This window comes from Euwallacea fornicatus, chromosome 13 (assembly GCF_040115645.1).
Source record: "Euwallacea fornicatus isolate EFF26 chromosome 13, ASM4011564v1, whole genome shotgun sequence".
Taxonomy (NCBI): domain Eukaryota; kingdom Metazoa; phylum Arthropoda; class Insecta; order Coleoptera; family Curculionidae; genus Euwallacea; species Euwallacea fornicatus.
Genome location: NC_089553.1, coordinates 3692124 through 3719238, shown reverse-complemented (window position 1 = coordinate 3719238; position 27115 = coordinate 3692124). Strand labels below are relative to the sequence as shown.

General features: G+C 37.3%; 2 protein-coding genes across 3 annotated transcripts; both read left to right on the top strand.

Annotated features, from left to right (window-relative positions):
* The first annotated feature begins 1034 nt into the window (after positions 1-1034).
* Positions 1035-26808, top strand: LOC136343213 (complement factor H-like). Of its 2 annotated transcripts, none has more exons than XM_066289804.1 (11): positions 1035-1152; positions 1353-1701; positions 1761-1907; positions 2042-2166; positions 2252-2366; positions 10423-10623; positions 10681-10926; positions 10983-11233; positions 18487-18665; positions 26046-26245; positions 26305-26808. In XM_066289804.1, the coding sequence occupies exons 2-11, from the start codon at positions 1371-1373 to the stop codon at positions 26433-26435; spliced, it is 1926 nt and encodes a 641-aa protein (XP_066145901.1). In that variant the 5' UTR covers positions 1035-1152; positions 1353-1370; the 3' UTR covers positions 26436-26808. The 2 variants fall into 2 exon arrangements, with proteins under 2 accessions (XP_066145901.1, XP_066145899.1); XM_066289802.1 differs by having other exon boundaries at positions 1059-1271.
* LOC136343214 (phosphatidylinositol-binding clathrin assembly protein LAP-like) lies at positions 2752-8720 on the top strand. The gene is made up of 2 exons (XM_066289805.1): positions 2752-4734; positions 5491-8720. The coding sequence occupies exons 1-2, from the start codon at positions 3522-3524 to the stop codon at positions 6117-6119; spliced, it is 1842 nt and encodes a 613-aa protein (XP_066145902.1). The 5' UTR covers positions 2752-3521; the 3' UTR covers positions 6120-8720.
* Positions 26809-27115: the final 307 nt, after the last annotated feature.

The window sequence follows — 27115 nt, the reverse complement described above, 5'->3', positions numbered from 1 at the left end:
GAGTCAATGCCTTCCTCAGAATCAGTGTTGGCCTGCGGCCATAAGGCGGAAAATTTGCGGTGACGTAATAACAAAATAAACCCTAATTTAACGCATTATTTATTTCTAGTTTAAATACGCTAAAATAGACGACTAAAAGTAATACAAATACAAGGACTGAACAGTGTTGATTTAATCTTTGCAAATATATGCGTGAAAAAAATTATAAAGAGTATCGATACTGCTAATATTTCTACGAGGACAAGGAAATTGAGGCAAAAGACGTAGAAAATAGAATAGGAGGGTTTTGATTAATTGGTGTTGCCCAAATTTTTTTCTTGTGTTTCAAAATATTTATAAAATATAAATCTTTTTCCCTTCAAGGCCTTTCATCTTTAAGATGGTAAAATATTCGTTACTGACATCTGCATAGCAATATTTTTCTTTATCTTGTCTATTTGAAAGAATCTTCAAGCTTTGAAATGAAAATTTTTGAATTTTAAAATAATTGTGGTGATTTGTTTCATTAAGACATTTTCGGTGTGCCCTGAGAGAATTTGATCATCAATAGGTATAAAAATTCGTTTTTTCTTTATTTTCAGTTTGGGTTTACCTTTGTAGGTAACCGTTTCTACTTGCAAATTTACCTAAGATTTTATACTTATATCTATAGGTTTTTATGCTGAAGGTACTCAAATCTGCGAACCTACGGTTTTTTAAATCAAGACGACCGGGCGTATCTAATGCTCTCAAAGCAACAACGTTTTTCCTTCTTGAAGATTTTATTGTACCCCATATATATATAAGATACATTGCACCATGGCACGTTGAGGTTCGGTACAAAATGTCAAAATTGATCTATAGATCTATAAAATCAACTAATTTATAGCGTTTTCCTTTTTCACGTGGTTCTGGCTAGTTCAGAACTGTCTCCAGCTTATTTAGCTAGAAACAGCTATCTGCTTTTGTCTACAAGTTATGAAAAGGTAAAACATGCACAGTAGAAAAAGTCAACATTCAGGCAGTGTGCAAACTCGCAATTTGCCATCTGTTCTGTCACAACCAGAACCACTGGCGAAAGGAAAACACTTATAAGATTATTATTATTATTATTTTGGAATTGTATATTCTATTCAATGTATTTATGAACTTTCAAAATCTACATACATAGTTGTAAGTTCATAGGTTTAATGTAGTTACTTCATAAAAAGTGATTTTTAATTCAATGCTTAGTGAACTTAGAAGTTGTAAATACTAATGCTCATCACTATTCGTCCCTATAAAATTCCGAAGTAAATAAATTGATATCCTATTTACTTATTAGCATCAGCAATGTTATACTTATTTACTAAACTCTTATTATTTTTTTGAAGGTACAGCACCAAGTTATAATGTCTTTCTCACCATCACTTTACTTCAAGCTAATGCTTATACTTACCTTAAGCCATGTTAAACCAGATGAATTGTCAGACACCTTTAATATTTCTGGATTTCCCTCCACATTGGAACTAGAGAACTGTCCTCCATTTCTCTCCATAGAACATGGCAAATCTGTGTTTAAAATCTTACCTAATGGAACATTAGGAGCAATAGTAACATGCCATGAAAATTATACATTGATTGGTCCAAAGATGGCTCAATGCATTGATGGTGATTGGAAGTTTGGACCTGATGAGATATTTCCTAGGTGTGGATTGAGATGCTCCCCTCCACCTTATTTAGGTAATGTCACAAGAGGTGATGTGATGAGTTTAATTTTTCAAGCGAGCTATTGCTTTTAGAACATGGTACCTTGTCGCTGCAGAAAAGAATTGATGATGTTTATTTACCTAGTGGGAGTTACTCAGAAGGGACAATTGTCAGTTATAATTGTGATGCAGGGTTTGCTTTAGAACCTGAAGCTAGTTCCATTAGAGTGTGTGATAAAGGTGTGTTATAGTGAAGCAAGACAAAATCTAAATTAGATATTAAATATTTTTTATATAATGGCTTAATGAATGCTATAGGTTTAAGGTGCATAAGATACTTTAATTCTTTAGTTCATGATTATTATTTTCCTTAGGTTTTTGGACTGGTGCTGATGCATATTGTAGAGAACTAAGAGAAATGAGTTGTTTTAGGCCACCAAAAATTCAGAATGGTTATACTGATTTCTTATACAATGAACCAGCACCTGTAGGATTCAAGGTGGGCACTCAAATAAACTGCATATTGTATCAATACTTGAGTGAGATATGGCTTTAAAAAACACATTTTTTTTCACAATCTACAGATTTCTTATGAATGTGATGCTGGATATAGATTGGTTGGTTCAGAGACTATCGTGTGCAATGGGGAGGGCATGTGGGTTCCAGAAGCCCCCTCATGTATTTCTCAAGATGAATCTGGTGAGTATTATTGAATATTGAAATGGATAAAGTCAGTGACAAATTCTCCACAGTTTGCCTTTTTCATGTTTTTCTAAGATCAAAAGTACAAGATTTAAGAGGATACTATTGTCTAGTGATAAAACCACAGTAAAACACTCTATATACATATTTCAGGTTAAGTTTCTTAATGCCTGTTTAAATTTATTTTAGCTATCAAGTTATCTGTACTTTTCATTTTAGATAAAAAAATATTGAATTGTCTAATTTTTAATATATATAGTATCACCAGTTCAAGTGCAAACATTCCTGTCGACGTCTCTACTTCGATATTTAGAATAGTATTGATTTCACTGCCTTCACAGTAATTGAATTTTTTTAAAAATTTTAGAGCAAAAAACAGGAATGTAAATAATTGAGAAAAAAAAACGATTAATCCAGCACTAGAACCTATATTAATTAAAATTCTGAGAAGACAAGAGATCTGATAATACTGGATTGACTCCATCCACATCGACTGCTAGCCTTGTGATCTACTTCATTGGTCTTTGTGAGAAGCATATTAAACCTTATGTAGTCCTTCCACTTACATAATCCCTATGTCTCTACTTGAACTAGTGATAACTATATAACATTTCAGTGTACTCAGTTATACCAGTGTACAACTAGTTAATAAGCTTGGCCGGGCCTCAACTTGTTAAATGACAACTGGTTTGAGTATTTTTTCGAGAAAAGTAATGCTGCAGAAGTATTCATTCATCGTGTGAACGCATTTCGCTGTAAACTATAGCTTTGACTTAAAAATGTACGACTCTGAACAAAACAAATTTTGCATCTCAAATTTCAAAGGATCAAATTAATAGTTGCTTATTAATTCAAGTTGTACCATATAATGTAGTCAGTGAATTGAAGCTGTAAGTGCTTCAGCATTCAAGTGCTGCAAAGTCCCTGAATGCACCCAATGTATTTGCACCGATGTATAGCGGACGTCATTCAAAGCACCATTTTTTTTCGATTCCCGGAAGGTGGCGCCATATGAGTATTTTTATTGATTTTGCCGGTTGACCATTTCATTTTCAATCGACTTATTCCACTCAAAAAAAATTATATCGAAAAGCCAACTAAAATTACTGTTAATAGTGAAATTATTTGTGCAAGAGATCAAGTAAAATTCTCATGGCTGGTCAAACGATCAACGACCGGCTTTTAGCAGCCAAACACAGTTTGGCTGGCCAGGGTTTAGCAAAATCAGTCTGCAAAGCTACAACTGAAGAGATGTTGGGCCCCAAAAAGAAGCATTTGGATTACTTGGTCCATTGCACCAATGAACCTAATGTATCAATACCGCAGATGGCAAATTTGCTAATAGAACGTTCACAGAATACCAGTTGGGTTGTAGTGTTTAAATCACTAATAACCACCCATCATTTGATGTGCTATGGAAATGAGAGGTTTACACAGTTCCTGGCTTCAAGTAACGTATCCTTTCAGTTATCAAATTTTGTGGATAAAACTGGGGTTCAGAGTGCTGTTGGGGCTAGAACTGGTTATGATATGTCTCCTTTCATAAGACGATATGCTAAATATCTCAATGAGAAAGCACTCTCATATAGGGCAGTAGCTTTTGATTTTTGTAAAGTTAAAAGGGGAAAAGAGGAAGGGACTCTTCGAACAATGGATGCTGAGAACTTGTTAAAAACTCTGCCAATACTGCAGAATCAATTAGATGCATTGCTTGAGTTTGATTGTACTTCCAATGACCTGACAAATGGGGTTATTAACATGTGTTTCATGCTCTTATTTAGAGACTTGATAAGATTGTTTGCGTGCTACAATGATGGGATAATAAATTTATTAGAAAAGTATTTTGAGTTAAACAAGAAACAGTGCAGAGAAGCCTTAGACTTATACAAAAAATTCCTCATTAGAATGGATAGAGTAGGAGAATTCCTTAAGGTAGCAGAAAATATTGGCATAGATAAGGGAGATATCCCAGACCTTACCAGGGCTCCAAATAGCCTTTTAGATGCTTTAGAACAACATTTAGCTTCATTAGAAGGTAACACTCCCACAGCTGCAGCCAACCAAAAAAACCTCAAAACTGGAGTGTCAGCATTATCAAACACAAGTTCTGCCTTTGGATCAGCAATGGATGATAATTTCAAACAGGCAGCTGTTGCAGAAGAAGAGGCTGCTTTCAATCAATATAGAGCCTCAGTTGGATCACCAGGTCAAGCAAGTACAAATCCTTTCTTAAGTGATGAACCTCAGGGTGTCAAGTCTGAGGCCATTTTGGACCTCTTTGGTGACAATTCAGGTTTGAGTGCCAATGTGTCTGCTGCAGCTCCATCTCATACTAATGCCCTTGATGATTTGTTATCATTAGGAGGTAAGTACAAGTCTGTTAATTTGTGAATACTAATAATAAAATACTTGTTTCCCTAAAATTATATATCTCAGAGGTGGAAAACTTTGTCTTTTCCTTAGGAGGGCCAATAAAATTATTGCTTGAGTTATAGAACTGAATCCTCTATTGGTAACATTGTGATATATATTTTGACAAAATGGTGTGAATTAAGTTCAATACAAAAACTAAAAAAGTGTTTAAGAAACACTTATAAATACCCTTTGGGCATAATATTCAGAAAAAAAATCAAATGGTAAATAAATATTTTTGATTGTAATGTATTATGCTTTTATTATGGGCACAAGATACCATTACATTTTCTTCTATGTTCCTTTATTTTTGGGATAAAAAAATAAATAAAGATAAATTCCATTGCAAATTTCATTTTATTCTTCTATGTATGTGATCTCTTTCAACTTGTGAGGGAACTTTTGGGTGATTTTTAACTTAAATATAACTACAAATTATTCCATTTGTATGATTAGATATATTGTTGCATAATAACATTAGTTAATGAATACTAACAAAATTATTTTACCTGATAATAGTCACATACACAACATGCTTACAGAATGCTAACACCTTAAATTTGTTACACTTAGAATACTTTTAATATGAACTAATAATTCTTGTTAAAGGAAAATGTGACTCAAGCATAGTTCTGAGGCATCAAAATTATTCTTAGTATTTGTGATTTTGCTAGCCCTTTACTGCTACAACCTGTAAGTCTTCCAATAGGGAACCCTTTTGCGGATTTTTCTGTCGCCCCAGCTCCAGCCGTTTCCAACGGCGCACCCGATTTCTTCTCGCAAGCAGCTTCCCAATCAACTACCGCCAACCAAAACCTTTGGAACACTGGAAATGCATTTCAAGCTCCTCTCCAACAATTACCCCAACAGTCCTTTGGAGATCTTACTGGAGTTTTCAATACAAACAACTCGTCTGTGTTTGATTTGGGTAGCGCGGACCCAAAACAGATTCAAGTTGTACCCGCTCAACCTAACATGCCTCCACCAAGACCTGCACAACCATCAAAAATCCTTACAGGAGACTTAGAGTCCAGTTTAAATTCGCTTGTGGAGAACCTTACGATGGATTCTGGAAGTGGAAAGTGGAATTCTCCTAAAAATCAGCCCAAAACCTCAGGTTGGCAACCGCAGATGACTTCTGGAGGAACGTATCGGCCCATGATGGGCGTTCAGCCCCAGATGATGCCCCAACAACCATTCATGACTGGTGGAATGATGTACAATCTGGGTTATCAACAATCACAAGTGGGTGGAAATACTAATGTGGGGCAGACTGGGACGGAAGTTCCGCAGCAGCAGCCCCAACAGCCGGCTTTTGATCCATTTGGAGCTTTATAAGGTGAAAAATAGGTACTTTACGTTGTCATTTAAAAAATACTGATAATTCCAAAGAATTCAGCAATTTTGGTACCCTGTGGATGTGGATTAATGATTTTTTTGTAATGTACGAAAGTCATTCTAAACTGGAAGGCCGTCGTTTTAGGAGGAATGCGAAACTAGAATTTTCAATTAAACATTCTCAGAGTTTTTTTTAATTTGTAAATTACTTTAAATTTGTGGATCAATAACATAACTAGCAGAAAAAAATTAAAATTTTTCATCTCTAAACGTACTTTCAGATTTTTTTTTGTCTTCAGACCAGCGTAAATAGTAATTTTCCCAATAGAGTTCCAAGTTACGTATACCATCTCTAATAATCATAGAAGGTTGAAGAAATTTCGCATGTCACCATTCCTCCAACAACGACGGTGTAAAAATTTAGGGTTCTAGTTGATACTTTGAAGTTAAGCTATCTACTCTACGTTTTGTCGTTTTGCCCTAAAAGAATGGTCATACATTTTATGATAAATATAGTGAAAATGCATTGAAAACGGATATTTTTTTGTAGATTTCGAGCTTTGTTTTCGTTTCTATAGTTTTTAAAATGGTTGTTAGTAGTTATCGCAATATGTAATATATAAATTGTACTGCATAGGGCTGGCTAGTGGTCCATTGAATATGTGACGTTAAACACGCTTTGGAAAATGATTGATTCAAAGTAATTTTTTTCCCAAATGGGAACAATTCATTACATGAAAGATCTTTTATTACATGATTGTCTGCGTCTCTAAATTCAGAAAGAATGTGTGTTTCAAAATTCTTCAAATGATTTAGATAAGTTTCATTCCCCAAAAATTTACCTTTAAGCAAATTATTTACCTTCTTGTTGTGCTTTTTATTATATTCCATATCTGTCTACTTTCGGAAAATACACAGATTTTCCAAATAAAATTTTAAAATATTGTCATGATCTGAAAAATCGGGGTAACTAAAATGATCGCGTTCAAAGATTAATTTCTAAAATCACTAATTATTTACGTCTCGACTTTAGAAGGTTTCGTCTCCATTCAGAGCCTAATTCTGACATACAACCAATCAAATAAACTAGATTTGCCTAGATAAAGCTCAGAATAAATAAATTGATTAGATTCATTTTCTACGAGAAACAGTTTAAGTTTGGAATTTTTGAATATGGGAATTTACAAGAAAATCTTTGCGGCCATTCAATCGGTTGCAGTTGATTATTACAGATAGATAGAATGAAATTGAACATACACGGTATTGAACTAAACAGATAACTGAAGAAATTAAGTCAAAAATGAGATTTTATTTTGAAATGTGAGTCATAGTCAACACATGACTGTAAAATTTCAATTTGATTATATTCATTTATATTATATATATTTATCTTATCTAACCTTCTTTCTGTGGCATAAAGAAACACGAGTTAAAATTTTATTATTCAAATTTAGATAGAGAAAGGGTACTAATGAGGCAGGCGCACGTACGCACCTGCACAAAATGATTTTACAGTTAATCTGTACCAAACTGGGTAAGTTGTTTACCAACTTATTCCGTACGTTGACTTTGATTCACGTTTTAGAATCAAGTTTTATTTTTTACAAGTGTCTGCTTTATTTTGTTGCTATTTATGTTCAATTTCATTCTCTTGTGAGCTGTAATAATCAATTGTAAGTAGTAGAATAGTCACAAAGCAGATTTGCTTGCCAATTTCAATTTTGTAAATTTATTATTTACATCGTATTTATTTATTGTACCTACTTCTGTTTAGAGTCAAAAAATTTCGAACTTAAAAAATAAATAAGTAGAACCACTTAAAAATACTCATTCATGTAAGGTAGTCAATGTTTTGTACCCGTCGAGAGACCATATCATGTTTTAGGGGTATTTTTAAAGTTTTTATTGTTACGTTATATTATGTATACTTGTGACTGATTCTGTGTTTAAGTATTACATACGCTTCGTGATTTTTGTGATCCCTATTGTGTAATTTTTTTTATTTATATAAACATTCCTTTTATCGATGAATCTCATTTAATGCAAGTTTTAAGTAAGTATATTTTTAATGTTTATCTTAGATCGTTGTTAGTTCATCATGGTCAAAACAAATTTTATAATTTGCAAAAAGTTTTTTTGTTTTTGGTTCTCTCTCTCAATTTAGTTACTATTTCTTCTATATTTTTACCGTGTACGTTGAACACAATAATGATCTGTTTAGCGAGCCTAAAGTGTAGAACTTTCTATTTTAAGTAAATTATTGTTTTTTCTCTACCGACTGGTAGATGATTAATCCTAGAAGTACACTCAAGTAAGTGGTTATTGTTGTGATATTTTATGTTTGAGAGTTGCATGATGTAATATATTATTATCTGCAATCTAGTTGCACCTAGAAATGTATTTCTTAGGGATAACTTTAATATTAATTCTAAATATATGGATTATAAGCCAAAGAATGAGAACTAAGTCAAAGGCCGAAGTTTAGATTTACCATTTAGAGTTTTTGTTATTCATTATTAGCAAAGGTATTGTAATCAATAAGTGACAATATACACTATTGAGAGAGTTAGGAGTAATAAAATATCTCGCTTATGTGTTAAATTGTTGAAGTTTTCATTTAGTACAATCCTCTTTAACCGCCAGTATAGTAAGGTAGTAGGTAAACCGCTACTTGTAGCTGAGTATTGAGTCGAACTGGGTAAACTCCATTTCGACCTGATGCCCACTTAAGGCAAGTAACGCAATGCTCAATGCATGCCTTAATTGGTTATCTCTAGTATGTTCAGGATCGTCGCTAACCTGATCGTCTCTTTAAGTAAAGTCGTATTTAGGTCATGGGGCCCGGTAACTGCTTTTTCTGACGATGGCTAATTTTTTTTTATAATTTCGACTCGGTTTGCAATTTTCAGTCGGGATACATGAGCATCTTCAGGCAGAAATTTCCGAGAAATCTTAAGGGTCAATTTAATTATTCTTTCTCAGAACTTTATTCCCCTTGGCTACAATATATGCTCTTCGAGGTTTTTGATTTTTTTAATTATTAATGATTATCGTAACATCACTTAAAAAATAAAAACTCATATTCGTTTCGCGTGCATGTGCGTGCAAAAGGTGACGATCGCCAGTATTTCAGAGATACCGCTCGAATCAAGTAAAAAAGTCCATAGGGGTGAGGTCGGGCGATCTAGCAGGGTGAATATGTTCAGAATTTTTCAAAGAAATAAAAAGTGTCATAATATACATGGGGTTCTATTAGAAAGTAATGAAAAAGTGCATTTATCTACTACATGGGTAACCCTGTATATTTGCCAAAAAATTTTCAATTAAAAACAATATTTAACGTGATTCAGCATTTTAATGAAAAATATTTCGTTCAATTTTTTAACGAATGTGTGCGGTTCTCTACGTATATACAGGGTGCTTCATAAATATATCGACGAGCTTTTATGTAAAATAGAGCTTGTAAAAATAAATATTTGCAAGATATATAATGTTTAATTTCTTATTTCCTTTTAATTTGTAATTTTTTAAAATATTTTGTAAATATTCTAAAAACGGTGTGGAATAAGGACATGAATTTAAGAACTCGTTATGGTGGAATAAATTTGCATATTCTGGGATAGACAGTGACGTCCGTGCGGCCATCCAACGTTATTACACTTGAAAATCTGCCAGTTTTTTGATAGGTACAGGAATGAGAAATTATTCTTCATTTTGAAAACGGCTACTTCAGCAACAAAGCGCCAAAGGACCTTTCTTTTCATTAAGAATTGATGGTATGTTAAAAAATATATTCGTATTGAAAAAGTCAGTGATGTATCATTTTTTTTTTCATTGAAAACATGCCATTCAATGGGAAAACAAAAAGGAATTAAACACTCTGTATCTTGGAACCAAAGCGATTTCGCACCTAACTTTATTCGATCTAAATATCTTTTATATGAGGTCTATATCCTCTGAAAGTTCGTTGGCATGTTTAGGAAACATCCTGTATATATCCCGCAAGCAGTCATAGATCTATCCAAACTGATTCATAAACACAAGACGTCGTCATATTTCATAATTGTACACGTAAACTTGAGGTGGACCTCGTAATGTTAATAGGATCGATTTGGGCCCACCTAAGTGGATATGGTACTGCGAGCGGCGAAATCAAAGCCGGCCGGTACCGATCTAGCAAAAAGAACCGCAAAAAAATGGTTCGATATGTGGGGGTGGTCGCTTTACGGCTCGTAAACCTCTGCGATTGATTGAAACATCTTGTTACCGCATATGCTGTAATTGAAAGAGACATTTATTTTAGGACTTGGTCTGTCGAACCGCCAATGTTCCGTCGAAGACCTTTTGAGCCCTGAAATGCAAGTCCGAATGCATCTCAACCAGGTTTCTACTACTCTAGTGGAAGTGAGTTGTCGAGAAAACTATCAGGATTCAATATTTCCTTGTTCGAACGCAAAGTTTTATTGCGAACAAGGGAAATGGAAGGGAATTTACCCTCGATGTGGTCAGTTTTGATAGATGGTTCAAATATCATTCAACATTAAATTTATATATATTACAGGGGAAGCTTTCGGGTGCAAGTCTCCATCTTCCGTGTCTTATTCCCTGGCAATCAATCGCAATTTTGAAACTAGCTACGACTCGAAAGGAAATCCGTACTGTCCTTTTAAGTCGCAAGTTAGTTACGAATGTCTTAAGGGGTACATGTTAGAAGGCAGCTCTGTTATAACCTGCCAATCAAATGGGTGCTGGGAGGCGACAGAGGGGTGGCCTAGATGCGTTCGAATCAAAGAAAATAACTACTTTGGTACATCCCTTATATTACTATTAATAAATGAAATACGTGCAATGTTATTTTTCTAGTGGAATTGAACAACATTAACGCTCTACTTATATCAAGCGCAACTGGTGCGGGGGTCCTGGGAGTCTTACTGTTTGCATGTATAGTTGTTGCGTGTAAAAAGCAGCGATCTTTGGCTAGGGCTGTAACACTCCCTTCACCTGTTGGAGGGTTGAGACGTGCACCCGACGTTGTAAATGATCATACAGTTCTTTTGCAGCATCCTGACCGTTTGGCTTTGATTGCGTTTGCTGATGGGGTACCGACTAGTCAGGTGAGGTGTAGTGAATAACATGTTTGCGATGTTATTTGTATTTAGATGTTTTTTTACTATAGAATGTGTAATGGCGTAATTCCATTTGAGAATTTGGAGGGGGGGGTTGCAAAGCTGACCCCAATGAAAAGCTATTCGGCGGGCTTGCTTTGATATACACTGGAGTGTAAAATTGACTAAACAAATCAAATTTTATATATTTTTTGCAACTAAAAAAAAGTTTTGGAAATTCTTCTGGAATCTTCTGTATGTTCTATTAGCCACAACGTTTTTTCTTCTTTAAATTTGTTTAGATTATATTTACCTCTCTGGTGCAGAAAAATTCGAGTATTACACTTTTTGAATAGCAGGACGAACTAAACGTCTCAAGTTAAGCAGCACTATTGCAAGTTATTGAGCTGTTTTCAATTTCTACAAGTTTGCTTCTAGTGAAAATACAGTTTTGAGTTTTTTATTCCTGCAATGAAAACCATTATGACACCTGAATAAGTAGCGCAAGCTGTTCCTTGCAAAATGATGGACGCAATATTCTTTTCATATCAAATGCCTTAGGAATTTCTCAAAGTACTCTATCGGATGCATTACAATGATAACGGCAAACAGAAAACCAGGATAAGGTAGACCAGACCAGCACCACAAGTTTAATTAAAGATCGTTTCAACAGATACTTATCTAATGGGCAGAATAGAGTTGGGAGAAGAGTTGGTGAAGGTTTTGAAGAAAGTTGTTTTTCCCCTAGAGTTCAACTTGGTGCTAGTGGTGGAATGACATGACAAGTATGTCTTAGAAGCACGTACAAAACTTGTCGCAATTCATGGTGGCGATTTAAATGTTGAACGATACATTGAATAACGTGTGAAAGAAAATATAGAGCTATCTGCGCTAGATGTCGACGAAAACGTTTGTTTAACGCACGACAGTGCTTTTTCACACATTGAAAGGACAACTCAAGCGCATTTGGATAAAGTTGGTATCAGTTTATTATGGCGGCCCTCCGCGAGTTCAGATTTAAGCCCGATGGAACTTGCATGGGATATTCTGAGCCGACGTAGTCGTCGTAATTATGTTACGTTTCAATCCATAAATTACTCGAAACAAGCACTTCACGATGAACGGGAGTAAACCCCTCAGGCAGAATTTGCCACATTGATCCTAATCGCATGGACGCCGTGATTAGGGCTCCCGGGGACGATACACGTTACTAAACACGTTTTTTAATATTTATAAAATTTTTATGTGGAAAAAAGTCGTTTTGCTTTTGTTAGCAGGTTTATAGATTTTTTTCTTTTTTTTTTAATATTGTCCCTTTTTCCCATTTTTCCTGCTGCATGAAAAATTTTGACTTCCCAACGTTCAGTTCTATTAAACTTTTAATTGGTAACACTGTAGATAGTTTTTAATGCTTGTTTTCTGGTAAAATCTAAATGCCCGGTTAGTTTTGCACTCTAGTGCGTAAGAACTGTATATTAGAAGAATTGTGCGCAGCATGATCTCTGGTATTTAGACGGTATACCACACAATTCGGAAAGCACATAACCCAAACAAAATATAGGCTGTAAAGTAAACATTGTACGTTCGACTTCGATTTATATGGTACGGGTAGTACTGTCGTTAAAGCTGGCTCTTCGAGGGATTTATTTTACGTTCGAAAGGCATAAACGGATTTCTTTCAAAAAAGGCAAATGTTTATTTAACTGCGCTCCTCCGTGCTATCAACAAGGAAGCAATCGTACTCCACAATAAGTATTACAGCCACAATTTATAGTACTATAAAAACAAAACTACAAGGCGTACGCGTTAGTGGCATTACAATACAAGAGTCAGGAACGCGGGAAGGCCGATTTATATTATTAATAAAAATTATTTACGACCTGATTTTATACTAAATCGTCTCGTTAGTATTCGAACGAGGCTTATTTAGTGACAATAAAGTGGAATACAAATAAACCTTTTTCTACTAGCTATTACCGATGAGTTATGCGTTTCAGCTTAATCATTATGAAGTCGTTTTTCATTGCATAAAAGGATTCACTTTCCCTTAAATGGAAACGTATTTACTGAAAATTATGCAAAACAGTTAGCAAAATCGTTCGAAACGAACGACCCTGATACAGAATTGTTTGTCCATATAGGGAAGATGTTTGCCTAGTTTCTGGCCGCTTTTTAATACGGGTATAAGTATCGTTGATAGTCGCTAATGTGACGTGGTCCAGGAGGGGGCAAAATTACCAACAGCGAAGGCCTAATAGAAAGGAAATCAAGGCTTAATGGATGATTAGATCATTAGTTTTAATATTATTGTAATGGTAAATAGGAACGTTGATTAGAAATGGTCCGGTTTTATTGTACGTACTGAAAACTGCACCTGTGGTTTCTATGTAAAAGATTAAATTAGAAGTCGTCGAGTGCCATTGTTGTTATTCCTTTTTTGCTACGCTTCGAATAGGAAACCCTGTTCGTCTTCAAAAGAAAATTATAACTGAACAATACACAGATTTATCTGGCGCGATAATATCGCAATCTTTTACCAAATGAATGCAATTGCAATGTTTCATTTTAGTTACCTCACAGATGTGTGTTGGTGTTCAATGATGACTAGGAAGAGGAACTTTCTAGCATCTAATTGGTAGAAGACCAATTTCGCATTTTATCGTCGTTCATTGGAGAAATATTTACGGTGTTGCCGTGATGACTGAAAATATGAATTGGGTACGGATCGAGGAATGGAGAGACCTGTTTCCATGACGATTTTGAAAAATGACATATTTACACGCAGCAATATTTTCATACTCGTTTTTACAGGGCACACACATAGGGCGTTCCGAAATGTTTGGGAAGGTGATTCTAGAGATTAAAATAATACAAAAAAGTTGCTATAAACATACCGCAAAAATAAAACTAGAATCCTCCGAAGGGGGCCTGTAGATGGACGTTTCGCATTATCTGCGAAACGGTTTGCGTTGAAATTACGAAATCCGATATACTGTAGTAAGTGGGAATGGGAAAACTGTTTCGTGCCGATAATTGCCAATTTCACTCGGGGGCGCCACACACAGGGAGTTTCCTGTGAAAATATTGCCCTAATGTCTTTGCTTGTGCCATTTCTTAATTTTTCATTAATTCATCGCAAATATTTTCAAATGAAAAAGGTCCTCTTGTTGGTGAAGTAAAAAACCATCTCGTGCGGGGATGTCCAGGCTATGCGTTTCGTGGTGCCGATAAGGTCTTGGTCAGAAGCCGTCAAAACTCGTCTGAAAATTCCCTTATGCAGGGTCAAGGGGCAAAGCGTAACGAGGCGATATTTCGAAAAAGTTTATTGCTCTTCTTGGCTATTGGCATTACAGTAGTTCTGATAGTTATTTTTCTGTCGTTTTTTCTAATGTAACTATTTTCCGCACCAAAGATAGCCTTGAAGTGGAATAAAATATCGGCGAAAATTTGGCTTTTTCCTTCGGAAAATTCGTTTTCGGCCTGCTTGCACTGAGCTCGTCCTTCTCCGAGTTGAGCGGAGAGTGCGCCGTTAAAAGTAAACTTGCTGACTTATTTTTGGGCTTTGGCAAAGAACAAATGCGGCCGTTTCCCAAGCTTTTTACCACTGCGAATTTTACTCGCAAAATTTAATGTTTACGCTACTGCGGTAAATTTGCTAACTTTCCCTCGCGAACCGATGGCTCTTTTCCATACTGCGCGTAACTCAGCTTTCGATTTTTCAATTCCTCACGAACTCGTTCCTAAATATTCATCGCATATTGGTCCAGATTCTTATCCACAATTTTTTATGTTGCATTTTCATATTTCATGAAGTTTCCATTTATGGCGACCATAAATTTTCGTGCACCTCGTTCTCACGTGAAAATATCTTCTTAACACCTCTTGATTGAATCTGACCAGTTTTTTAAATATAGAAGTCCATATTTTGACATAACAATTACGGTGTAAAATGCGGGCAAATTTCAATTTTTGTCATGATGTATGTGTGGCCGCGTTCAGAATAATAAACGCTCCTCTTTAAAATGCAATAATTACACAACTGAAATGCAAAATGTTTCTGCATAATAATATGTGCTGGGTCTTCTTCCTTATTCGCAGCTCTCACTTCCATACTACATTTTTTATTCCAAGCGCCTTCATGTCAAGTTTGAATTGGCCATTAGTTAAAAAGCGGGTACAGACAATGCCGACATCATCATGGGAATCTAAATCATCATGCAATTGAGATAATTCAAACCGATAGCGCTTTGTTTATTGTGTTCAAATTCACGACACACTGTTGATGTGTTCTATGGTTTACCATTAGATTTGCTCGTTTTTAAAATAATGGCTACTAATTACCTTTGATATTAGTTACAAAATTAACCAATCGCAAGATTAGTATCGAAAAAATATTAAGCGATGACCGTTTGCTTTTACTTCACCCACGTAACAGTAGTTTAAACTGATACATTCGGTATAGCAAATTAAAGTGGGGATGTACCTGTTTCGAAAATTCATCGCTCTACCTCCTCTCCGGGTAGAGTTGCGACCCTTTCGAGAACTATGGTTTCAGTAGAGGGGGTGGAGCGTGCGGTTAGGTGAAGGTGTGAGCCAGTACTATTTGAAAAAGCGCCAATTTGCTGTGTGGACATTGAGTCTTGAGTTCAAAGAAACATTGACACGTTTTTCCTTGTTCGAGCAATACACGGTGTCTCGAAAACGCACGTGAACAACGGTATCATGAGATCACGTGGGTCAGTACATTAAGATCTGGTTCAAAACCCATTTGAAGAAAGTGTATGGTTTAGACACTACTGACGGTCAAAGTTCTTGCAAAAAAAATGTTTTCTTGCCATATGTGGAGAAGGCTTGATTGGATTCCCAGAAAGCCCATTCATTTCGCACCCATCATCAGTTCAGGGCCTATTTTCATGTCTGTCCTGGTGGTAAGTTCCTACCATTCTTCGTACAAAAATAACCAGAACTTTTCACTGGCTAGCCGCATTCTATAGTTTTTTTGTCTGATGATACATTAGCCCTTTTTCCAACTTTCCTATCTCTCGGAAATATCTCGTGCGGTTGACACTTCCCGCCGGAAAAACTGATTTCCTTTTCCCATGCGAAACACCAATTTTTTATCACTCTGATAATCATCGATACTTGTCAATGTGAGCGCGGATGTCGCTTATGGAAAAAGCATTAAAAAATCGCCGAAGCATTTTTAAGTTCATTTTGAGATCAATAATGGCGTTCTCAAGTGAAGAAGCGACCAATATGGCTACAATTGTGCGTTATCGAGTGGTGGCAAATTGCCGTTCTGGGCGATAAGGGAAAGCAAGTTTCCTCGGGTTGGAATGTAACCGTGCGAAAAATTTACACGAGATGGAGAAGTTGGAGAACTGGCTAATGCATCATCAGAAAATGATCAATACCATGCGGCTATCCAGCAAACAGTTCCGATCGTTCTTGTACGAAGGTGACTTGGAACTTGCCACTCGTACACTGCGAATAGTTATGAATGTTACATGAAAATAATCACTGTCCTAATGAATAAATGCACGATAGGCTTAATTGAAATGTATTGAAGCATTCTCCAAATACAGCAAACAATAGGTTTTCTTCCAAGAACTTTGACCGTCATAGCGTCTAAACGGAACAATATTGAAAGTCATTTTGAAGCAAATCGTAATGTGTTGACCCGAAGAACCTCACGATATATTGCTTGACATGCGTTTCCAGGACACCCTGTATATTCATGTAAAAATCGCCAAGAAAAAACCTCACGTAGACATTGAGATATCACAGGCATGTCTTTGACAAATCATCAGTTACCTGTTCTCAGTCAGATGTTTCATGGTATGTAGTCAGTGGCATAATCAACGCCCTATGGTTTATAAGATTTTTTATGATCACTCGTTACATTTTATATCTGTTTCACCATTTGTATTTATGGTACATTTAATTAATTTTTTCAGTCTGATTGCAGGGACAAAATTATGTCTTCAGTTTAATGGAGAGTTCCTCGATGATGTCCGTGAGCGAACGTAAAAAATTGATGTTGGTAAAAAGTTATAACTGGTACTAATGGCCAGTGGAAGTTACGATTTTTTGAAAATTACGACTTCTGCAGTCACAGTTGGGGGTTTTTTAGTCGTAGTTCTGTTCGTCAAAACCTTCTTACGTTGCTCTAAAAACCGAAGCATAAAATTTGATGCATGTAGAGAAAATTTGGGACTGTAAAATAATGATCTTTGCTCTGTGCTCCTTCATACGAGTCACCTTTTTTTGAAAATTATTTCTTCATTCATATTTACATTTTAAGTTGCGATTTACCACTTTTGCCTGGGGCCCTCGGTGGTCCTATACAGACCAACGCAAAACAATCAACGTTTGTAGCGGAGATTTCGGCTTACGGAACTGTAGAACGTTCAGCTCGTCTCTGACGAGACTTGTGATTTTTTAAACTTCAGTCATCAGTTTGCATGTTTATAGGCATTTGGGTCATAATTCGATATATTTTATCTGACCCCCCTCGTGTTACTCCATAAAATAGAACAAAAGTCGATATTGGCCGATCAGTCTTCCAACTTACCGAAGTAAGTGGCCCTTTTGGCCCACGCAAGGTGAACCTGACCTTTATTTATTTTTTTTTGTTGTGGGGGAGGAAAACCTTAATAGGTACCCGGCCTGGCGATATGGCAGCCAGGCTGTGTGGCATTGATCCCCTGATGGGAGGTGCCTACCCACCGAACACCTCCCCCTCTGCCCCTGTGCCCTAATTAGCATTGCCCGTCCAGCGTTCCTTTAATTGGGAGGCAAGGTGAACCTATCCTACTAGTATGCGAGTTCGCTCATAGTTAACAGTAGCAGTACCCAGCTAAATGAGTGCAATAGCTTTAGAAGAGTATTTTTTGTAAGAACAAATCAAATAGTGGCATTTAAAATATTGCGAACCCGTTTTCCTATATGACAAACGTCTCGAGCTGCATTTCCGTAAATGCAGGCCGCTAGTCCCCACAGAATACTATCTAATACATAATTTATGAAAATGGCATCGTTAATTTGTCAAAGCCTCTGCGAGAATTCCTTAGATGCCTCACATTCCATTATTTGCTCTTAAATAACCCCACTGATCCTGTATAATGCCGTTGCCCCAGTATTTCTTTAAATTCAATCACGCTCTCTATAATGATCTAATTTATAATGTAGTTAATTGTTGCATATAAACACTTCAATTGATTCATTCAATAACATCGACGATGTTTTGTTTTTTTTTTCAGAACACGTCGCTGCCAACCTACGACGAGGCTACCAGAGATACATCGACCTTGATCCAAGTGAGCAGGCTGCAGATCCAAAGGCCCCATTGGCCCAGTTTGACCGTTTGCAGGACAAGCAATCGCAACAGAAACTCTCCTAACATCGATCCAGGACACCACGTAGCTCGACAGGGATCTTTGTGAGTGTCACAATATTCATTCTGACATTGAAAACTTTTAGGTATTCCACTTTGGGGTGTTTTGCATAATGTTGATTCAGTCTCTCGTGACGTAGTCCACTCTATTTTAGTTGACATTGTTATGAAATCCTGTCTGACAGTTCGGTCGTCTGTATGAGATCACGTTTTCTTTTTTTTTTTCTTTTTTTTTTCTTTTTTTTTTCTTTTTTTTTTTTTTTGTAGAGTTGTATTGACTTCGTCTCCGTTGCATTAATTTTTTCGCGCAGCTCCTCCTGTTGCGGGGCCTTGGACGCTTCTTTGCCCGATCTTTTAAAAGGATTTTTGACGAGACCCTGTACGGGTTGCGTGTACCAAAGAAATTTCAATTTTCGAGTTGGTTAAGTCATCGCCTATAGATTATTATGGCAGTTTTTTACCTTTTTGGGGCCGTCAGGACGCGAAAAGATGTAATCGCGGAATCGCTTTTAAATCTCGTAATAACTGCATATGTTCCGGGCTCATTTATTAAATTAGCGAGGCCTCGGTAGGCGAAACGCAAACACGCGTTTTACGGTTTGTTTCATAAATGTCATATCATTTATAAGAACTTAATTATGGAACGAATAAAATAATGCTTAAAGTTACCGATAAATTTAATGTATTGTAATAACATGTATTAAACAAGGGACCATAAAGTTGCAAATTTACATTTTGCGTTGTATATGTCATCGCCGCTGTTCCCCATGTCGCAATTTTAAACAGTTCATTAAATTTAAGTCATTTAGCTGCAATAAAATTTTTGATCTGGTTGATATCTTCAGGGGACGACGAGACATCCTTGTGATGTTTGCGATACATTTTTTTAAAAATAATTTGGGATGATTTAGAGAGAATCCTAAAAATTTCGCATTTAACTCTCGCTTTATTCGCAATGGTGTGGCCTGCAGGATCTACCCTCATTCTTATACAGGGCGTCTACTAAACGATGGAATTCACTTCAAGGGGCGACTCCTTATCACGTTTTATGAAAAAAGTTCTAATAAACGCACGCCCCGTCTTGCTTCGTTTTTTCGCGATACGGGGTGTCAGAGTTTTTTTTTTTTTCGGTTTTTCATCAATTTTCCGCACTCGAGGGCAATATCTCGATTAAGTTCGGTATTCGAAGGTTTTCCGCGACGAGAAATTCGAATATGATGTCGGTTTCACCGCAGTGTGTGGGCGGCGCCACCTGCGGCAACGTTCCTGCGTTAAATTCGTCCTAACGTTCTTAAGTATTTTGGCTTCTAATAGATCACGTTTTGCTCCCCGTCAGTTCTGATCAAAAAAGGTATTCTTGGTCGCGAACTCTCAGAGCAATTGTTTTCGAGATATCGACGATTAAAAATTTCTCTGCGCATCATTTCATCTAAACATCAATTTATTAAAAAACACGTAATAATAGCCTCCTACATATTGTGGTAAAACCGACAGCATATTCGGATTTCTCCCCTGGAAAACCTCTAAATACTGAATTTCATCGCGATTTCGCCCTTGCGTCCGAGAACATATATGAAAAACCGAAGAAAATGCTTTGACACCCTTTATCACGAAAACGAAGCAAGATAGGACATACGTTTATTGGGACTTTTTTTCGTAAAATGTGAGAAGGAATCACCCCTTGAAATTAATGCCATCGTTTAGTAGACACCCTGTATGAAATACACTATCCATTACCAACAATAATTAAGTCCTGTAATATTGGCAAAATAACGCTTCACAACAGATTATGAAATAAGCAGAGCTTCAGAAAAAAAAACATTTATTAATTAAAAAGTTAATAATGAATGACCTCGTACAGTAACGCAACCATATACGCTTCGCGGCATGCTTTGCAACAAATGATCAATATCTTCCTCGGGTATTTCATTCCATGCTACCTCAAAATGGTGTAGTAGATCATCCAATGAGGTCGGCGTCTCGTAATGTCCCAAAGATATTCGATAGGTGATAAGTCTGGCGATCGTGCAGGCCAAGGCAGCAGTTCCAACTGTGCTTGTTCCAGGTGTCTTCGAGTAATGTTCGCAGCATACGGTCTTGCATTATTCTATCGACACACGTCATTTGGTGAAGTCTGCATGAGAAGGGTACTAATACTGGCCTCATTATATTGTTAACGTAACTTTGTGCGTTTAGGGTATCTAGAATGAGCACAAAAGCAGATTTTCAACCAAGACTTATCGCACCCCAAATCAACTCCAGATGTTAAGACTGAGTAGCGTGTTTGACAAGACTGAAAATTTCTTCTTTCACCTCGGTGTCGTCTGACTCTTCTACGACTATCATTCATCCACAAACAAAATGCCGACTCGTCACTGAACACGATATTGCTGCACTGATGATTCCAACCAACTGGTTCTTGACATAGGCCAATTTAGCTGCTTGGTGTTGTGCGGTTAGTTGAAGCAGTAGATTTGGGTGGTATGAATGTAGACTAAAAGACGTTTTTTTTTTTCGAAAATGTTGCCGTCGACACCTGAAGGTTTAGAGCTCGCATCCAATCTGTTGCAACAGGTCTTATTGTTTGGAACAGATCACCATTGGCCATTTGTCAAAGGAAGTGATCTGCGCGTTCGTTGCTGCTACGGGGAGGGTGTCCAACTGGACGATGTCGTTCAATCCCTTTTTTAAACCACGAATACTATATCGCAACAGTGGCGTAGTTTAGATTCATTTTTCGGGCAATTTTACGAAAAGGAAGTCCGCCCCCCATCGAAATCCAAGACGTGGGTCGAATTTCGACGTGGCCTCACTGGGGGCATTTTAAGGCGGCTTGTTGACACTTCAGCAACGAAGTGAGCTGATAGTTCCGTGGAAATACTAATTTATTTATAATAATTGAATAAAAAAATCTAGAAGGTCGTTAACTAAAGGAACCATTGGCTTTCCTTCTATTTTACTGAAACTCTGCTGGTTTGATGCTCTGGTATGAAGCATTATTTTGCCAGAATTACACGACTAAATTGTTATTGTTACAGGGTGGTGCATTTCATGGGAAACTGAATGCATTTCATATACAACCAGACACCGCGTACATCTAAATTTTGGGTGGTCTGTGTACAGGGATGGCACCACTGAAATACGTTTTTAAAACGAACTCCTACAGGGTCTAGCAAAATTTCTGCAACAGTTGCCGGAATCTCTTTACAGTGCGATGTTGACACAAAAGTGTTCTGCTGATGAGTTTTTTGATGTGTTTTTTTTTTAATGTAGAGGGAATGGCAAAGTCGTGGAAGAAAGATTTTTCCAAACCCCCCGTTTCCGGTTGATTTTTGATTTTTTTTCGGGGGCTTTGCACCTTCCCAATATGTATTCCGAAAAAGGGAAAAAAATTTAAAGGCTTCTCAGCGATTAGTGTGGCTTGACCGGAAAGCGAAAATGTTGTTAGGAAACCTGAATGAATCTGCGGTAACCCTGTGCTTCAAGTTTATGATTGTCATCATGCAAATCTTAATTCGATCTGCAGCCAGATATCGCCTTTTCCTTCCCCGTACTGAGTTTATACTAAATTCGTGCATCGTTCTGTCACTCTTCCTTCCATTTTTTTTTTCTGAATTGCAGACGAGGAGGTAATTCAGGTGACTCTCCCATTGGACGTTTATCTCTGCAATAATGTTTATGTGTTGTTATTAAGTTTGGAGATACGCGAGATGCAGACTTGATTATGAGATAATTTGATTGCCTTCATATCTTGACCAAATTGCCCGAACATTTTGCAACGGCGTGGAATGCCTACTATACCCTTAACATACTTCAGAAACCATAAATCGGCCGAAAAATGTTAATTGAATGTATAAAATGTATTTTTGCAACGACTTATTTTAATTGCGTAATTTAATCTTAATTTTTTTAACGATGCCCCGATATGTGTCGTGACTACCCTATGTTACGTCACATATTCTTCAATGCTCTGGCAGCCCTGGCTAATGAGCTCATTATCCCAATCAAGACCACTCGAAATAATTGAGGGATCTGATTGTCAGTATCACTAAAACTTTTTGCTGGTGATAAATTGGTTCTTTTCATGAGCGTAACATTGGAAAGTGGAGAGAGGTGGCGAACATTCGGAACCCCCGTGGCAGGGTTCTGGAGGTGTAGCGGATTGAAACCTAACTACGCCAATGCACGAGATGATAATATGACTAATGGGCAATAAAGTGGCAAGTCGCAGTGCCAAAATGGCTCCTGGGGACATGATCTTGTTAAAATTCCTGTTCCTTTGAGCCGATCGGGCGATTAAATTTCAGACCGATATCATAAAAATTAAATTTTGCGGTCAGGTAATTTAATGCCCGAAAGTGTTAAAGTAAAAACATTATAAGGACTTGTAATAACTATGTGGCTGTTAAGTGGGGCAATTTTATGTTTGTTCAATTTTACTGGTTATGATATAATCGTTTTGCTCTCGAATCGAGCCCGGCGCAACCGGATTTTATTTTCTCTATCACCAAAGAAACCTCTAGAGTTTATTACGAGTAATGGGTGAGAACTCGCACGTGCCAACGTGATAGTAACCTAATTACATGTACAGTTTTATTGGAGTGGCAGTTTAACGCTGCATCTATATCTATATAAGGCGAGCTAGATGGCGCGAATGGACGTCCGGAGTCTTATATTAATTTACGTAATTGGAAGTGTTTGTTTTCAAAGAGGTGACTCAGGCTTGGTGAAATGATGCGCAAAAAGAACCATAAAGCTGGACCCAACACGACACTATGGAGGCTTCAAATTTCTTTTGCTGAAATTATGATAGTATAAAGTGGCACGCAGGCCGTGTTGTCACTTAATTGATACCGGCAATTAAAGGCTGCAGAAGTTGCCTCTGCCATCGTCGAGGAATTTGAAGAAATTGCTGATGATTCTTAATGAAGTCCGCTCGCCTTTCCCGCATGCGTTTGCGTAATCGCGTAAATATCAATTTACGACTGCAGTTCTCTTGCGGATATCAGGGAATATCTTTATATTCCCTGAGAAGAAAGTGACGGAACAGTCATGGTTTTGGCGGTGTATAATCGGCCACTTATAAAATCATGTTCAATTTACATTCAATTACTGGATTTCGCCGGATTCGTGCCAGCAAAAATTGCTTACATCTTTAGTATTACGCTGCTTAATGCTAGTGGGGGATAACCAACCCGTAATTAGGGCTAAGCAACAAATTATCCCCGATCTACTTGTGAGGCAGTGTGAAAATGACAAGCTGTCGGTGAAAAATTGCCAGGTTCTCAGACAACTTTGTGCTTACAAAGTTGCCTGATTTATGTAAGCGGGACAGGTGTACAGGGACCGATACAAATTTGTCGTCAAAACGGCATCTACACCAAGCAAATAAGTATTGGAATGAGCTCGATATGTAAATCGCATAAGTGATACGTTTTCAATTACGATTCTTTTATAGTTCTATCAAGCAGTAGGAACGAAACCGTTTTAATGATTAAATCGTGACAATTTAGGAGAAGTGGAGGAAATATCGATTTAATTAGAACTTTCTCCCTTTACCACCCGGTATTCGGGATGTCCTATTACCAATTCACCCCCCATCTAATATCTCTATTTTCGACATTAGAAAAAACGTTCAAACGGGGGAAGCCCTTCGTTTCAAACCCGGAGCTTACAAATGGCCTTATCGCCCTCTTCCACACGTGACACAAACTTTCTTATTTTAAACGGAACCAGCAATTTTTTTGGCGTTTTTTGGGATTTAGCGTTAAATTTTAAGTTCAGTTTACGTAAGGTGTCTTATCTTTAAAATTGATCGTTTTCCAGTTGTTCCGGATAGTTTTAGATAAGCTACTAGGTATTCCGGAAATTGTCCTTATTCGCAGACCGCTGCGAAATCCCGAATTAACCTTTTAGGGCTTTTTTTGCGAGGAGGGGGAATCTTCTTAAGACACCCGGCCTGGTCCACGACCGGGTAGTGGGGATTCGACCGACCATTATGTCGCCCGCCTACCCACTAAACCCACCTCCCCTCTTTTGCCCCAGGACTGCCTCGCGGCATTACATCAGGAAGCTTTTAGGGCTAAGAAAAGCTCTAATAAACCGCGTTTTGACGCATTTGAATTTCAAAAGAAGGCCTCCGCATTCTTCGAAATGCGCCATCGAATTTGCACGATTTCAAACCTCAATAATTTGTTTATTTAAAGTGAAAATTTCTAATTTTTCCTACTGCATCGTGTGCAGAATTCAAAAATCTAAGTGCAGAACGATCGGAAAATCCTTCGTGATACGTCCTAATACGTCTCTTTAGTTATTTATCAAGTTCGAAATAAACTTGAAACATGTTCTGTTTCTCTCTTCGAGAATGAACGATATTGCAAGGCATTTTGTCAAATACAAACATTAAACTGTACAAAAAATGTATTATAAAAATGTTCGAATCGTCGTTTTCCCGTTTTAGCAAATATCAAAATTTGGTGACGTCATTCATGACGTCATCATCAACATTTAGATTTAACCCACAAAAGAGGGCAATTCTCCGGATCTCAGAAACGGCTGAGTTTAAGGATAGAGACATGTCGACACAAACTGTCGATTTTTTCATTTTGAACTGGATCCCGTCGAAGGGGACGAGGACGTTCCATTTGAAACGAGCAAGTTATCGACGTTTGAAGTCGTGCAAGTTCCGAGGCATGTTCCAAGGGTTTCGGAAGACTTTTCCTGAAATTCATGTACGTCAGAACGTACTCTATTAGGTCGGGTCTTAGCCCTGAAAGGCCGATTCCGAATTTCGCGGCGGTCAGGGGTCAATTTCCGTAAAACCTTGTAGCTTATCTCAAATTTACCGGAATAATTTGAAAACGGTAAATTTTACAAACACCTTACATCAACTGACCTTAAGATTTAACGAGAAATTCAAAAATTACAAGAAAATTGAGAGATTTTATTCAAAATGATGATTTTTATATGACGCGTTGCAAGGAGCAACGAGGCCATTTCTAAGTCCCACTCCTAACATGAAGAGAGGTACTCGTTTGAACCACCTTTTCTAATGTCGCAAATAAAGAAAAAAATGAAGGGTAAGTGTTTTATTGGAACACCCTCCGTACCGTGCCACGCAATCGAATCAATCATGTCGTTGAGATAATCGACCGATTTCTAACATCTCGCAGCGAATAGATTTTAATCTCATTACTGACCATAATCTCATTTTGTTTTGGTATGTCAATGAGGAGCCTACGTTCCGGTTGGTGTTGCTGCACCTGGACACCTGGGTGTCTTATAAATATCAATTACCGATTTTGAGCACCTACACTTCGTAATTATGAAATAAAACATTCACACCGCCGCGTGGTAGGCGATAATCATCGCCTTCAAGGCCAGGAAGCAAATTGTTACGTTTTTTTCGTTCCTTTTTTTTTGCAGCGCTTCACACACCCCCAGCATGCGCTCAGGAGGGGGAGAATCGATGGGATCGACAGAAACAGTCACCATCTCCGAAGGGTCTACTAATATCACCTTAGATACTGCGTCTTCCCATAGCGCCCTTTCGCAAAATCCATCGTGCAGAGGGCACTGCGGAAGCCTTGCTTCCTTTGACGGGTGTTCCATTGCTAACACCGAAGGTACGTAAACGGCTTGGGATAGTTTGTCCGTCTGAGGTACGATGAAGTGCCTGTATTAGGTATACCGCTGCTGGAAGAAAACGATGAACTTGAGGAGGCCCAAGGAAGCGCAAGTAACGAAGCACATGATGCGGCAACTTTGTCTGATAGTGCTTCCTGTAAAGTTTCGGCTGTGATAATCAATAATTGAGTCACCTTGGGCTAAGGATACGTTAAGGTTTTGAGTTCCTGGTGTAGATTTTCGAGGAGCTTTTCTGCAACTAACGATTGTATCAAAACAGAATTAATCACTTTTAATGCTTATTTATTATAATCGTGGGAGTACTTCAAATGCGCACTAGTTTAAATTAGTTGTTGATTCATTTTTCATAATTTCAACGATCTTAAGATTACCTCGAATATTTAGGATTTATTTGTCCAACTTATCGGTTTTAGTCATTACTTCATGTACGAATACTTGAATTTCATTTATTTATTTTTGTTGTATTACATTCTGTACCTGGCTATTACATTACCATTTATACTACTTATATCTCTTAAATAGTATACACAGTTATAATTCGTGTTACAAATTTTTTCTTGCCCAATCGTTTTTGATCGTTGAATTGCAGGCAACGGACGCAATTTCAGTTTATTCGAGCCCTAAAAAGGCTCGAAACCACTCTCCTCTTAAAACTCCTCTCGGGAGGAGCGATTTTGAACACAACTTTTTGTGACGATTAGGTATCACTTGCAAGTCTTTCACACTGAGCTCCTAACCCGAGACAAGATCAACCTTAGCTGCTAAGAATACATTACCGATTCCCATTTTCGCTGAGCAGGAATTTAACATATGTAAATAGTCACGTGACCCTTCAGTTTTTATAAGTC

What these genes read in the sequence shown, in the direction of transcription:
- LOC136343213 (XM_066289804.1), top strand. Translation starts at nt 1,371, where the DNA reads ATGTCTTTCTCACCATCACTTTACTTCAAGCTAATGCTTATACTTACC. An exon ending in TATTTCTCAAGATGAATCTG is followed by an intron (nt 2,367 to 10,422) that starts GTGAGTATTATT and finishes CATTTATTTTAG; the next exon opens with GACTTGGTCTGTCGAACCGC. An exon ending in GGGAATTTACCCTCGATGTG is followed by an intron (nt 10,624 to 10,680) that starts GTCAGTTTTGAT and finishes TATATATTACAG; the next exon opens with GGGAAGCTTTCGGGTGCAAG.
- LOC136343214 (XM_066289805.1), top strand. Translation starts at nt 3,522, where the DNA reads ATGGCTGGTCAAACGATCAACGACCGGCTTTTAGCAGCCAAACACAGT. An exon ending in TGATTTGTTATCATTAGGAG is followed by an intron (nt 4,735 to 5,490) that starts GTAAGTACAAGT and finishes GTCTTCCAATAG; the next exon opens with GGAACCCTTTTGCGGATTTT.